At 40.8% G+C, this 12,149-nt stretch overlaps 1 protein-coding gene across 8 annotated transcripts in view; it reads right to left on the bottom strand.

Annotated features, from left to right (window-relative positions):
- Nucleotides 1–979: 979 nt before the first annotated feature.
- Nucleotides 980–12,149, bottom strand: part of CHL1 (cell adhesion molecule L1 like) — a 134,709-nt gene continuing 123,539 nt past the window's right edge. For 5 of the 8 annotated variants that reach the window (XM_051788627.1, XM_051788628.1, XM_051788624.1 and 2 more), the window contains 4 exons: nt 9,675–9,836; nt 8,875–9,006; nt 7,998–8,070; nt 980–6,114 (listed from right to left, as the gene is read on the bottom strand). In XM_051788627.1, the coding sequence (XP_051644587.1) occupies nt 5,898–6,114; nt 7,998–8,070; nt 8,875–9,006; nt 9,675–9,836 (584 nt within the window). In that variant the 3' untranslated portion in view covers nt 980–5,897. Of the gene's footprint in view, nt 6,115–7,271; nt 8,071–8,874; nt 9,007–9,674; nt 9,837–12,149 lie in introns of all 8 variants that reach the window. The other 3 variants (XR_007904690.1, XM_051788629.1, XM_051788631.1) reach the window with 3 other exon arrangements.

Raw genomic sequence — 12,149 nt, forward strand, 5'->3', positions numbered from 1 at the left:
CACTGAATATTGTGGGGAGGGGAGGGACAGGATGACCATTTTAATAATCTGTAACAACAGAACTAAGGTATTTTGCTCCTTTCATATTTTCCTTGTCAGGTATTTTGCTCTTCTCCCATTTCCCTTGTCAAACAAACCACAGTTGTTATGTTTCTGTATAATAAATACATATAGATTTCAGTCTTTAAGGACAAATATAGTTTACAAGGATAACATATAGACTTCAGACTTTAAGCACCACTGTAGTTTCCCCTAATTAAGGCATAAGAAATAAAAATGAGTATTACTGTGTTCCCTGGTGCCTGGGTATTTATATAATTTATTTACAATTTTAAAATAAGTCATATTATTTATATTTATAAAATTGAAAATATTCTGGTGATCTTTAATGAAGAGGAGCAGAAATTCAACCTGCTGATGTTTATAGGTGTATTCTACCATGTGTAACTGGATCAGGTCCTCTCACCTCTGCTCACACCTGGTATGTTGACTTTTGTCCTCTATTTCATGGCTAAGTGGATTTTAACCTGGATAATGTTATTTTTGTGAGTATTTCACATGTCCCTCAGCTTAGATCTCTGTGTGCTGGAAGGTTCTGTGCTCTTAACAGCGTAGATAAAGCATGTAAGAGATGCTGACAGTGTCTGGGGTGACAGTTTGATCCAGGAGATGATCAGACCATGGAATTCATGAGGAATTTGAATTTGAGGTGTTTGCAGGTCAGGTTCATCCTGCCTTGGTGTGGTATCCACATGGTTGTTGGTCTGTGGTGTCCAACAGTCTCAGTGAAAGCCAAGGGCAGCTCAGCCTTGGTGTGAAGCAAAAAAACCTCCCCCACACCACAAGAGAGAGCTGTGGGTGACAAATAAAGCAGATTCCCAGCAAATAAATGCTCTCAGGTGAAAAAAAAACCAAAAATACTCCGAACCAAAACAAAAGAGAAACTTGCTGATTACAACTCAGGCTTTTGAAGATTACATCAAGTCAAACTTTTATTAGCAAAGTTGTATTTCATGTAAAATGAAAATATCTTTTCGAACCATACGTGCACACCTGCGTGGTACAAACAGCAACTACAGATACAACACGTTCCTCTAAACTTTAATCAATGCACACCAACATTTAGCTCCGAGAAAGTAACGTCCTGACGGTGACACCACATTTGCTTTGATCTTTTTTTCCTCGTGAAATTACAAAGTATCTCGTGTAAAGAATAACAATAACAATAATAATAATAATAAAAAACCGAAACACAGACAGTGTGCTTTGGCTCAAACCCACCGGGGGGTTCCTGCCTGAAACCAGAACAAATCAGTGCAGATCGCTTGAGATTGGACAGGAGAGATCCAGAGCTGCCATGTAAACATGTCCTGGTGCTCCAACACGGTTTGTGCATTTATATTTTGAAACCCTAAACGTTGACAGAGGTGCAGCCGAGGGCTCGATCCACGGGCAAACAAAGGAAATTCTCTGGGAAGAATTTCCTTCCTTTAGGTCTGTTTTTTGAAGGCAAGTAAAATAACCTAATTGCACCTCTCATCTGCAAAATAATGACTGTAAAAACGAGGAGGAGGTTTCCTTTCAGAAGCTCGAGGATCAGTGAAGGTTATTCTAACTTTTGTTTACAAAATGTGGATTTATCGTTTAAAAAAACCCCACCTTTTTATACAGAAAGATTGTGCTAGTTCTTATTTTCACCTCAAAAATAATATGGGCCTGAAAACTTTTATTAAAACCTCTCATGCACTGGATTGACCCACTCAGTCAATGGAATTACTTACCAGGAAAAGAGCTGCTCATTAAAATTTGTGTAACATGAACAAATATCAATCATTAAATGATATTCCAATTAGATCCATTTAAGATGTGAGTTACAAAGAAGGTTTTTTATACATGAACACACAATTTTATCCAGAGGGGGAAAGTCATTTTCAGATTTGATTCCTAATTCTGCTCTTCCTAAAGGTCCAGCCCCAGCAGGGCTTTGATACCAGTCCTGGAGTGTTTTCCTGCTGAACTGCAGAGAATGGAAGATTTCTGGAGATTGGATCCCCAAATTTTGCCAGAGAAGGAAGCTGGGGCCATTCCTACAAGTTCTTGATTGTGTAATTACATTATATATGCATAAATATATATATTAATTAAAGCAAAAAATAGTTCTGGGATTACAGCCCATACCAAACCAATATTATGCTGCTCTGTGAATCCAAACAGTTCACTTGGGAGAAAGGACAGAGAGTTTTTTCCCATGATTTAGGAAGAGCTGATTTTATTTGTTTCATCTCATGCACAGTCAAAACTGCACAACTTTTTGAGACACATCCATCCCTCTCTTCTTTCCAGAGGCTGCCTAAACCCACAAACCTGGATGAGTGGGGCCAGGGAAGTGCCTTCTCCTGGCTGGTTGGAATCACATGATTTAGAATTAGATATCAAATCTGAAAGTGTCATTTCCCCTCTCACACTTGGACTGAGGCAAAATGAAATGGTGGACCACAACCAAACAGAACCAGACCCCAGCCATGGCACGGGATAATTAATGATTCCCAAATGGAACCAGACCCCAGCCATGGCACAGGATAATTAATGATTCCCAAATGGAACCAGACCCCAGCCATGGCACGGGATAATTAATGATTCCCAATCCAGCTCTGTCTGCTCCCACGGCTGGACTCCCTCCTCCCAGCAGACAGGCTGACATTCCCTGCCAGGTACTAATTAATGAAATCACCACAGATTGCCATCAGCTAATTTTAATAAACACTCCTCTCCAGAGGGGGAAAAAAAAAAAGCAACAAAGGATTTAGTGACTTAATGTAGGATTTCAGAGCCTCGTGAGATTTTTGGGGCTTGTCCTGTGCAGGGCCAGGAGTTGGACTTTGGTGACCTTATGGGTCCTTTCCAGCTCAGGATATTCCATGTTTCTGTGATGTGCAGTAAAGTTGGTGATGCTTTTTGTTGAGCTACATGGTCACACTTTCTCTCAGTTGTAACATCTAGAAAAAACACCTCAGCCCAGCTCCTTACAATGACAAAAAACTCCTCAGGAAAATCTCACCTTGCTCTGTTAATTTATTTTTGAAAGCAAATCTCTAAAAAACCATCAGTGCCCTGCACTTCCCAGGGAACACTGGATGAGCTGTACCGTTCCAGCAGAAAATAAAAGCCCACTGAGAGGGAAAACCAGGGAAATAAATGATTGGGGAAGAGAAAACAGCTCAGGTGAGGGAGATTTCCTGAGAGTTTGAGCCATTTGTTTAATATTCATGGGGCACCTTCCTCAATAGGTTCCACAGCACATCTTTTCCTCACTGTTGGATTTTTAGGCCCTGAGGCATCATGAAGCACCAACACTAAGATTTAAGGATCTGAATTAAAATTTTAATAGGAAACGCAGCACATCACAGGGACATCATAAACACCTCTCAGCAGCAACAGAGCGAGTGGGAGCACAGGGGATTCGTGTTCATTATTCCATAATTTGACACTCACTAATACAATCTGAAGTTTGTGTCTGTTTAACAGAGGTATTTGCTGAGAGGAGGAGTCTGGTTTATCTGCAGTGACCCCAAGCACAAGGAAGTGGATGAGCAAACCCAGCCCGTCCCCAGCCAGAGGGCTCAGGGAGGATTTAGGGGAGCCCACCCCAATTTTATTCCCTAATTTTGTTCCTATTTAGAAGACCCTTGATCAGTGCAGATGATTCCTACAGGAAATACATTAAAAACAGCCCGAAGCTTGCAGCAAAGATTGTCACAAGCCTAATCAGTTCTTAGATTTTATCTGCTTTGGGCTGCAGCAGACACGAGTCAGCAGATAAAGATGCTGCCGGGAAACGTCTCTGTTGCTGAGATGCCAATTTTCACATGTCTCCAATTGTGCACTCCCTTCTTTTGAAAAGGAAAATTTGTTGTTTGGGGTTTTTTAACAAAATGAAAAGCACTGTGGAATTTTTCCATGTTTGGATCGAGTGAAATACAGAATATAAAACTTTATATATTATAAAAAGTGAATGACTTGGGTCACTGACGTAGCGTGGGGTGATTTTTGATTCAGGGCAGGTTTCCACTCATCATTTTATACTCATATACACAGCCTGAATGGGGGTTTGGGGCTGGCTGGCTGGGGGTTGTTTGTCCCAAACAGAGGTTATGTGAAAGGCCCTTAAAACCTAAAATTAAACAAAAAAAAGAAGCACAGATATGCAGAAGCACCAAGCACCAAAGGCTTCCAGAAATTACCAAGCTCTGAGGAGCAGCCCCAGCCTCAGGGGAGCTGAGTGTGATCCACAGCCTTTCCACTGGGAACAACCTGCATTTCTGTGGGCAACTAACTGGGCTTAATTGGAGCCCTTACTGGAAACTCAGAACCACGGGAGGAATTCTTGCTTCCTCGCTTTCCTCCACTGAAATCATGGAGCCCATGAAGGAGCCACTGGGGAGATTTGCCTAATTAACATCACAATGCAAAATAGCTTTTAGGATCTATTCCTCCTGCAGTCACTGTTTACAAACATTCTAATGGAAGTGACAGTCGTTTGTAAGCCCAAGAAGAAATGAAGCCACATCGATACTCTACTCAAATTAGCAGATTCAAAAGTACAAATGCTATTAAAAGAGATTCAGGAGATTTCAATACAAAAAGACCAAGAAAATGCGCTGTACAGCTTTGCTGAGTTAGTGTTGGGGAGGCAAAGGAAAGAATTTAAACCAGCATTCAGTCAACAAAATATTAACAGAAACTCTACCATAATATTTTCTCTTTGCTTTTTCTTCTGTTTATTTAACAGTGAATAGCTTGAAAATAAATGATCTCTTGAAAGTCAGGTAGCTCTAGTTTAAGGTGATACTGGAAAGGTGTGAGAGTGGGATGACTGGAATACACAAAAACTCTTTCAGAAAACTAGTTTTGCTGGTCCAAACTCATATTGACAAGCAATTCTATTCATTCCTACACAGCTATACAGACCCATGCTAGCAACATGTCTCATTTAAAATAAAACCAGGCTGATCTTTACTTGTGTCAATATTAATATCATATGTACAACGTCTCCAGGAAATGTTTGCTAGCTCACAAATATACAGATATGAGACAGACAACAAGTATTTTGCTTAGAAATGCAGCTTGCAGAGACTGGGGAAAACAAATTAAAACACTTTTGAGTGATGGGATGGGAACCCTGTTTTGCCTTGCCACAGGAAAGATGCTGCAGCTTAACTTATTTAAGGAAATAGTGCCAGCTACTGGGCAGCAGCTTCATCCACATTTTGCTGTGGATAAAGCTGCATCTTTAAGTATTGGTAATTGAAGTCAGCTGTAACCACTAAAATAATTTTTAGAGTATCATACACAAAGGAGTTTAACTCTTCAGGAAAAATTATACAACATATAGAATATATTTCTCTGGTATTTTAAATTAGCATTTTTCTCAGTAGGGTCATTGTGCCACTTTGCAGAGTAACCTGCTATTTTGATTTGATTTTCTTGGTTTATAACTCACTCCTAGGTTATAACCGAGGCCATGATACATGTGGGAATTCTACACGTAAATGCATGTACAAAGTGACAACTGCCATACAGGAAAAAATTATCTGTACAGAGAAACATATTCCAAACCTAGGAAACACATGGAGTAGCATTTAAGGATACAGATATAACACCGAGAAATTCGGGGTTGGTCAGACTAACACATTTTGTATAGCAAATAATTCTTCATTTTTGTTTTATTTAGAAGAAAACACATAGAAATTAAGATAGAAAATCATCTTTTAGTGGCAGTGACTCATTTTTTATATTACCTGGGTGTCAGGTTGGTCCTGACCAGCTCAATTGGCAACCTGTGGAGTGCTGATCGAGATAAATACCACAATTAAACACCAATCATTCCTGCCAACATTTCAGGCGTGGAGAGGAAAAGTTGCCGTAGAACTCCCAGTGCTTTCCACTGATCCTTTTTCCTTAGATCCAGCATAAGCTCCAATAAATGAACCATCTTCATTGAACATCCCATGCTCCCCTTCTCCATAATCTACCAGACTATCAGCACTTTCAGTGGCTTTAATGTCCCCGTTAAGTGACTGGAGGCTGCCTTTCAGCGGCTTTTCATCGCTGTCACTACAAAATAAAGAGATGCCTTTCCAAAAATCCCGCTTTGCATTGCAAAAAAAAACACCCCAAAAAACCCAAAAAACCCTGCTCTTTTTATTGGGAAAGAAAAGCAGCAGGAGGGAAGAGCGAGGGAGAAATGTGTAGTGGGTGGTGACATGGATGATGTGACCCTGTGAGTCCTGCTCTGCTGCTCCTCACACAGGTGGGTGCCACCAACCTGAACTCCCCCACGAGGGATTTGATCATTGTTCAACAAATTAATTGGTTAAAAAGGCAAATATTAATAAAAGCTACCCACGTGTTTAATTTTTTGCCCTTTTTGCCTTGGGCACGCAGAAGAACGGACAGAAAGGGAAGGAGAGAGAAAAGGAAATGCTGGAAAGGATCTGAGGGGTCTGTTCCAGCCATCAGGGCTCATATCAAGTCCTGGGCACCTTACAGAGAGACATTTTCAGTTTGCAAAACAATGGGCAATATTCAGGGCCTAATTATTTAATTTTCCTTCAGAGGTGGGCGGGTGAACTGATGAGGCATCAGCTGGAGGTTTTATCTCACTGCCTTGGGAGCATCTGTTTGAGTTTAGGTACCAATAAAAGTGCCTTTCCCCTTTTTTCTGCTGTTATTTTGTCTTTAACTGGTGGACTTTCTCTCTGCTAAAGAGGAGGAACAGGAAAAAACAAAAGCAGGATCAGTGGCTGGTTCTGCTCACGTGCAGTCTGTGTTCAATAAAAATTCCACGAAAAAGACAGACCCATCACCAAAATTCAGGGAAAAAAGGGAAATTCCACTGGTCATTCCTGCTCAGAACCAGAGCAGCCTGATTTCCTCTGACTGAACACAATATTTGGGGGGATTGGGAACATAGATTAAAAGATTACATTAAAAAAAACCTCAATTAGGCCTCTGAATTAGGTACATAATTATACAGTTACAGCCCTTGCTGATGCCAACTCAGTGTCAAAGCTTTGGCAACGTTATCCAAGGAAGGACAGAAAAATTAATCTGAACTTCACTTCTTCAGGATAGACCCAATATGTGTGCAACCAACACATAAAAATATTTGCTGCTTTTCTGCACGTGGCATTTCTACTGATAAAAAAGGCAAGTTTGGATTTCAGGGGGAAAGGAGGGGGTCAGAGTTATTAACCTCAGGACTTTCTTACCTTTCTAAATATTTGTCCCATTAGAAAGCATTAAAAATTAAATAAAGATGAAATTATGCAGAAAAAAAAAAAGCCCCTATTCCAGTACAAATAATGTAGTATATATAAGTGGGATTTCAACAGCAATTTTATGCCCTTAAGGCCAGAGACACCACTTTTCCAGCATGGTTCTTATAATGATGCATTTTCCTTCACACCACAATTACATATTACTCTAAGTCTTAGGTTTTTTAAAGCAGCCAAAGTGGTTATTTCAATTCTGCTACAGAGACTTCTGTAGGTTTGTTTGGGTTTTTTATATTTTTTTACCATATTTCAAACTTTTCCTTGTTTTCTTCCACAAAATGAGCATTTCACATATTACAGACTTGGGCCTGACTGGGATTGAAACCCACTGAAGACATAGAATTAATTCTATGACTTCAGTGGGCAGCAGGAACCCAAATTACCATATATATTTACATTATTCATACAATGCTTATTAAAAAAAAAAAAGTGAAAAATAACCACCATAATCAACATTTCCTTATATCCCAGCTTGGATGGACTGAAGTACAGTGGATATACCTTTATATTCCTACTCTTATCCACTCCTATGAGGTTTGCTTTGAAAATGAAAAACAGCATTAATTGCATGCTAGAAAAATGTCCCAAACAATGATGGCATTTGGAAAACAAACAAAACCCCCACAAACACAAATGCTTGGGAAAGCAGGTCCTATTTACCTATATTCCCCAAAGATTTCATCTTTTATTGATTGAGCTTCGGGATCTGGATGCAAATCTTCTTTTTCTTTCACTGTGCAAATAAAATAAAGGACAGATCTGTGGGTCGTGTTCCCACGTGGACTTTTCTTTTCCCAGATGAATTGGGAAAACCTCCTGTCATGACCCACAGCCTGACCTGGAGCTGGCTGGACACACAATAATTTGGGGCTATTCCCTGCTTTTTTAAAAGCTAGAAAGTGTTTATAGGATCCTGGAATGGTTTGGGTTGGAAGGGACCTTAAAGCTCATCCAGTCCCACCCCCTGCCATGGGCAGGGACACCTTCCACTAGCCCAGGTTGCTCCAAGCCCTGTCCAACCTGGCATTGAATATTTTCCAGGGCTGGGGAATCTACCACCTCTCTGGGCAACCAGATTTATACTGCAATACTTAGAATTAAGTCCTCACTAATTTCTTTAAAAATTATAGTATGACTTTTAACAAAATATTCTCTTTTTAGCAAAACAGTCACTTTTTTTTTTAAGTTTGGCTTCCTGTGGAAGTTCTGACAGTGTGTCAAGCAGCAGTTATCAGGTGGGAAGTGAGCAGGGAGCCCTGCCAACAAGGAACTTTGGCTGGATTAAATGCTGGAAGATTCACTGAAGATTCAATCAAAAGCCTTGGCCAGCTCTCTGACCAGCACACGGCACTGTCTCACCCAGAGAGCACAGTTTCACTTGTATTCATTTAAAATCCCTTCTGTGGATATTTATCAAAAGCTACAAATCCTAATTGGATGTTTGTGCTCGAGGCTTTGCTGCCCCCAGAGAGAAAAGGCTGAAGGATGTTTGTTATTAACATGTGGAAAACAGCGAAAGGACAATAAATCCATTTACCTGAATATTTTCCTCCTTTATTTCTCCTGACAAAGCAAATGGTGAGCAGCAGCAGGGTGAGCAGAGCTATGGCACACATCAGTCCAATGAACCACCCCTGGGTGGAAATCCCATCATAAATTCCAGCATAGGCTTGGGGAAATGGAAGAGGAGCAAAAAGGAAGAAAATTAATCGGAGGAAAAGGGCATCACCCTGTGATAACATAAATACATCACATGCTCTCTGCTGGATCCTAATTGAACCAGTCTATCACTACTTATGGTGTTCTACTTAAATGCAAGGCAGAAACACGTCCAGAGTGTGGCATTTTTGGATTTCAGGGGAACACAGAGTGTACAAGGCACAACACAGACATTTCAGAAAGGTAGTTCTGAGAGAGCAGTTGACTCACAGGATTAACACCACACAGCAAAGCTGAGCAGAGAGTTGTTAAGCCTCTCATGCAAAAGCAGTTTTGAGAAAGAGAGAGAGTTAAAAGTGCCCCCAGTACATGCAAATCACCAGACTGGCCACTTCAAATGGATTTATATCACAGCACTACCCTTTCGAAATCCCACAGGAGGGAAAGCTGCTTTGGAAAGGTCTGGGATTGTTCCAGTGCATCAAGTAATGCCCAGGAATCAGCAGAGAACCTTAGACGTGTCTGTGCTCCCGTGGGATTCAACTGCGAGGGCCAACTTACAAATCACAGGGGAAAATGATGAGTTTGGAAGACTTTTCACTGCACGAACATCAGATGGAACCTCAACATGGAGTCACGTTCAGAATGTTTATCACCTGGAAGGGTTTCATGGCTCACCTCTCCCCCTTGTCTCAATTACATCTTCAAAAATGCTATTGTTATCAACCCAGTTCTTAGTCACTAGTCGAACTGTGTACTCAGTGCCAGGCTCAAGTGCCTCAATGGGGTGAAACTTTTGGGTGGGTTTGACTGCATCAGAAATCCTGCCGGTCCCTTTACCTACGGAATGTACACAGTCAGGTCACACTGGTTAATGGGAGTCATCCAACAAAAGGCCTCTGAAATGCACACTCACAAACAAGGCAAAGAACACACAAATAGGACACACACAAGGATTTTCAACCTTTGTCATCAGGCAATTTGATTTCTCAAAGTAAAAAAAAAACAAAACAAACCAAAACAAACCAAAACATTCCCCCTGCTTGATTTTTTAATATTCCATCAGATGAAATAAAAGAGCTGAGTGAAGTAATCCTGATGTTTATGGAGGGGTTGGTACATCTCCCAGGATGAAAGTTAATATTGATGGGGGATTATGGATCTGCTTTAACTAATGCATGCTTAAAAAATTACAACTTGCAAACGGGCTCGCTGTGTAAAGATAATCTGGGGTTTGATGCTTCTCCCATTGAACTGAGCTCAGCAGGGAAGCACAGACAGCTTGTTATCTGGATATGGATTCTTATATGCCTCACAGAAAGAAATAACATCAGGATTTGTACTCATTTCTCTCCTGACAGTAGTTTTCCATGTCCTTTCAAACTCCACAATGCCTCGTTTCAATAGAGCTGGAGTTCGCTTTTAAATTGATATTTAAGCACTTAAATGTTCCTGATGAGTTTATTATTTGATCAAGAGACGGGAAGTTCCAGTAGCTTTGGTTTTGGATACTTGCAAAACACCTCCTGTAACCTCTGTCTGCATTCAGACTGGGGGGTATTAAATAAGCTTTTTCAAAACAGCATTTGTGGAAAAAAAAGGACATAATGCCTGAACAGGAGCAGCCTGTTCATAGCAGCCAATTCAGATCTGTGGGTGACATGAAGGGATCTCTTAGTCATCAACATGGGAGTGTCTCTGTCCTCCATGGTAGGAGAAAGACTGGGGGGCTGCATTTGATCAAAATAACTCTTTAATTGTTCTCGGTTGCCCAGTTTGCCTGTTTTATCCAAAGTGGTCTAAACTGAAGGTGGAGCACAGAGTATAATGTGAAAACTGCTCTGCCAACTAGCAGTGGCAGTAAAACAATGTTCATTAATACTTCAGCTAGTGAACAAGCAAAGCAAGAAGCTGCTGGAGATTAAGGCTGAGTTGACAGCTGAAGGGAGAAAAAACCAAAAAGATTAAGACAAATCCAAGCACAGTCAAAGCAGCAGTTCAAGATAAGTTTTCCAAGGTAACTCTACACGTATTACAATAAGCAGTTAAATTAGTAGCCCATTGGGACCCAGAGAGAACACATCCAGCTGAAATACTGCTGATACTGAAGCACAGCTCATTAGCATAAATTAATCCATCTATCAGTAATTTTTTGCTAAATGAAGTATGTGAAACCCAGCCATAATTTTTAATCAAACTGCAAATTAGGCAACAGGATACCACAGGTATATTTTAATTACAAGTTCTAAAATCAAGGCATCAGAAAAATGTATTTAATGGAAATATTACCCACAAAGTAGCACGAATGAACATGAACCTTCAACCCAGTGCCTATTAAATACCATAAAACACTTGTTTATGACATGATAACCACATGATCCAGTGTGTACACAACACTAACAAGCATTTATCCTGAATTCCTGGGAAGCTAAAGCTGGAGCTCACTGGCAGCCCACAGCTGTGGTTTGTTGTACAGATTCTTAAACCATCTTAACTAGGCCCTGTCTCCCACCTATTTATGTCCAGCTTGTGCCAACCTATCCTTTCTGAATGATCAGCTCTTTGTAGAAGCAGAAATGGGAGCTGATGTGGCTGGAAAATACCCCTTTTTCTGCCCAGTTGTTGCTCAGCTGTCTCAGATCCTCCAGCTGTGCCACTGCCCTGGCACATGGAGCAGCACAGGGCTGGCAGGAACATTCTGGGATGAGGTTAGAGCCCAACCTGAGCTGGGACTGGGGATTTGCCAATGGATCTCCAGCCTATTTACCATCACCTATCCCAAAACACTGATTTTTCCTTTATAACTCAGAACAAGTGTCCAGTGATTATGAGGTTTCTTTCCATGCCATTTCTTATGTTCTGTGTTACACACTTGATATTGGACCTACAGAGGGGAAAGCCTGGCTAATTGGGGCTGGAATAGAAAAAGCAGTGTGGGATCCTGAAAAATAAAAGCAAAGATACCCAGACAAGAAAAATCTCCACGTCCTGGAAGGCCAGAGAGCTGCAGGAATGAGCTTCAGAAAATTGAAAGCAGTTGGGTGAGGTTTTTAATCTCCAATAAGGGAGAAGGAACATTAGTAATAAAGGCATATCACCAGCACTTTTCATCTTCCCCCACTATTTATCAGCCATACCATGGGACTTGCATGA

The sequence above is a fragment of the Manacus candei genome, unplaced genomic scaffold, assembly GCF_025592945.1.
Source record: "Manacus candei isolate 608988 ecotype Guabito, Panama unplaced genomic scaffold, ASM2559294v1 h1tg000025l, whole genome shotgun sequence".
Taxonomy (NCBI): domain Eukaryota; kingdom Metazoa; phylum Chordata; class Aves; order Passeriformes; family Pipridae; genus Manacus; species Manacus candei.